Source organism: Triticum aestivum, unplaced genomic scaffold (genome assembly GCF_018294505.1).
Source record: "Triticum aestivum cultivar Chinese Spring unplaced genomic scaffold, IWGSC CS RefSeq v2.1 scaffold75901, whole genome shotgun sequence".
Taxonomy (NCBI): Eukaryota; Viridiplantae; Streptophyta; class Magnoliopsida; order Poales; family Poaceae; genus Triticum; species Triticum aestivum.
In genome coordinates, this window is record NW_025231035.1 from 1 (window position 1) to 2,959 (window position 2,959).

A 2,959-nucleotide genomic window follows, 5' to 3' on the forward strand; every position below is an offset into this window, starting at 1 on the left:
GGAGTAGCTTGGATGTAGATCCAACGTCCACAAGATTCACAAAAGAACATATGACCATGTAATGATTCGGTTTTATAGTGATCTCTTACAATATACTAGTCATCATGGTACTCCGAATCTAGTTTTATCAACAGCGGATGATACGCGGAGGCAAAATGGTCTCAAACAGTGCGAGAATCTTTCAGCACGTTCAAGAAGCAAGTGGGAGTAAATTCCGAAGAGATGATGACAACATTCGTACTACCGGGAGTATATAATACAATCCGTCTCATTATGCGACGGAAGGAGCATATACAAGCGTCTAGTATCGGTTGCTTAACGCGCCGTTGCATCGAGTAAATTCAGGGCATCTCACGATGTGTATGCAGGAGATGCAGCTGGTGGCGTTTGTCCCGACGTGCAGGGGACGCGCGGAGGAGAAACTCACTCAAGTATTAACAACCCCCACAGGTTGACGCTGTTCCTGCCTCCAGCAATCCGCCATCACCTTGCCCCTCGCGCCATGGCGCCCGCCTGCCTCCTATTGCCACTCCTCCTGCTCCCATTCGCCCCAGGTCCAGCACAGGCCGCGACGCCGGCAAGGTCTCCGTCGGCGTCAGCATCATCCTCCTCCACGTCCGTCGTGTTCCAGCTCCAGGGCGACGTATATCCCACCGGGTACGAACCTTTCTCCCCGCTGGTTTCCTAACGATTTCCTCAGGCGCGGTCCCTCTGCGTGGATGGAATGAATTTATGAACTTCTCTATTGATTTAAGTTACCTGCATTTTTTCAAGAATCCGATGAACGTAGTTGACCTGCATGACAAATCTAGCTCTGTGTATTTTTTGCCGCAAAAATTGTCATGCGTGTCAACTAAACTTGTCATCACCGTGTCACTAAATTACCATCGAAATGTTCGATTTGCCATGGTCAAATCCTGAACGTTCTAGATTTATCATTCCAGCTTTTTCAAATCGATAAATCTGTGCAGGCATTACTATGCCACCATGAACATTGGGGATCCGGCGAGGCCCTACTTCTTGGACATTGACACCGGCAGTGACCTCACTTGGCTGCAGTGCGACGCTCCCTGCCAAAGCTGCAACAAGGTAGAGTACTAGAGTACGCGTCAGTGTGAAATCTAATCCAATACTAGTTTGACCATAACTGCATTCAAAATTCCAGTTACTGGTCACTATTCTAATGCAGTATAGAAAAATTTCGATTTAAGGATGCCACATTGTTGACCTTGGATTCTCATCTTCCACATTCGGGGGTTAAAAGATGGGCCATGAGGCCTAGATTAAATAATTATTCCACGGTTGTTGGGTGTCTTACAGGTATTAATTCAGATTTATTTTCACTGTGCTTCAAGATTGTGAGTTTCCCAGTTCTTTTTTTTAAAGCTGGGTTTTTGTGTGTGAAGTATAAAACTTTCCTGATGCATTATTATTGTTGTAGTAGATTTGGTGTCAAATGCGTACTCTTGGTCTGATCTGATGGTTATTGCAGGTGCCGCACCCATTGTACAAGCCAACAAAGAGCAAGATTGTGCCCTGTGCAGACTCACTCTGTACTACACTGCTCAGCTCACAGATTCCTAACAACAAGCAGTGCCCCTCACCACACCAATGCGACTACAAAATCAAGTACACGGACAGCTCGTCTTCTCGCGGTGTGCTCGTTACCGACAGCTTCGGCCTAACCCTACGGAATTCATCCCGTGTTAGTCGCAGCCTCACCTTTGGGTATTATCACTCTGAAACATTTCCTCATTATTGGTGACTGAATTTAGTTATGCCACTTTGTGAAGCATTGCCTCAGTACTACCACTGACTGCTGTTTTTTATGTCCTTTTAGTAACTCATTCTTTTTTGCAACTCATGCCCTTTCACAACATCCACTTTGGGCAGCATTGCCCCATTAGTGGGACTGAATTTGTTCTTGTTGACCTTTCAGTAACTCCACTGCGAATTTTACAAAAAAAAACTGCACTTTGTGAAGCATTGCGTCATTACTGGTGGCTGGATTTAGTTCTTTATATCTGCTTCTATATTTTGTGTAGCTGTGGCAGCGACAGATGGCTTGCTTGGGCTTGGGAGGGGATCAGTTAGCTTGGTCTCGCAGCTCAAGCAGCAAGGCATCACCAAGAATGTACTTGCCCATTGCCTCAGTACGAACGGAGGAGGGTTCCTCTACTTTGGGGATGATATCGTGTCTACCTCACGCGCAACGTGGGTGCCGATGGCTCGTAGCACATCTGGGTACGCACTGTTATCCATGATGTTTGTTTGTTATTCATGGAGGGAACAATACTTTCATTTAAAGTTTAATACAGGTTAAGATGTTTAAATTTTGTTTGTTTTAGCTCTAATAACAATTGGTCTTTTTTTGTATATAGTTTAGTTCTTGATCACCAGTGAGTAGCGACATTGCATCCATCAAACACACTTCCCAAATAATTACCGTGACCAAGAGAATAACTTAAATTTGAAGTTACCTTTTTGCCGTTCGCAATCATGAGAGGGCAAGTTTTTCACATCCGTTTTATATGACAAATCGTTGATGCTGCTTTTTGGCAAACAAACATTTGGTACTCTCATTCTTGTTTGCTGTCTATTAACCAGCCCGTGGCCTTTAGATCATCCTTAACGAGGGAAGTTGTAGATGATGCTATTTGTTATAGCAGTGGCTTATACAAATAAAAGAAGCTAGGAATACTAAACATGCTCTTTTTTGTTATAAAGTAATAACACAATCTGTTTAGGGCTAAACTGAATTGTAGGTGTTTTTGATTTACGTGATTCTCATGATTCCATATGTAATAGAGCACTTGTACTTTCAGGAATTACTACTCACCTGGCTCAGGAACACTTTACTTCGATAAACACCCACTAGGAGTGAAGCCAACGGAGGTGGTATTTGATAGCGGTAGCACCTATACGTACTTTGCTGCCCAGCCATACCAAGCGACTGTTT

At 44.1% G+C, this 2,959-nt stretch overlaps 1 protein-coding gene across 1 annotated transcript; it reads left to right on the top strand.

The window, feature by feature from the left end:
* Window positions 1–502: 502 nt before the first annotated feature.
* On the top strand, window positions 503–2,955 carry LOC123175682 (aspartic proteinase Asp1-like; the record flags this gene model as incomplete). Its single annotated transcript, XM_044590278.1, has 6 exons — window positions 503–657; window positions 972–1,089; window positions 1,493–1,728; window positions 1,805–1,821; window positions 2,046–2,244; window positions 2,826–2,955. Coding segments are annotated over exons 1-6 (855 nt in total), but the record flags the coding sequence as incomplete, so codon positions are not given.
* Between the last annotated feature and the right edge of the window lie 4 nt (window positions 2,956–2,959).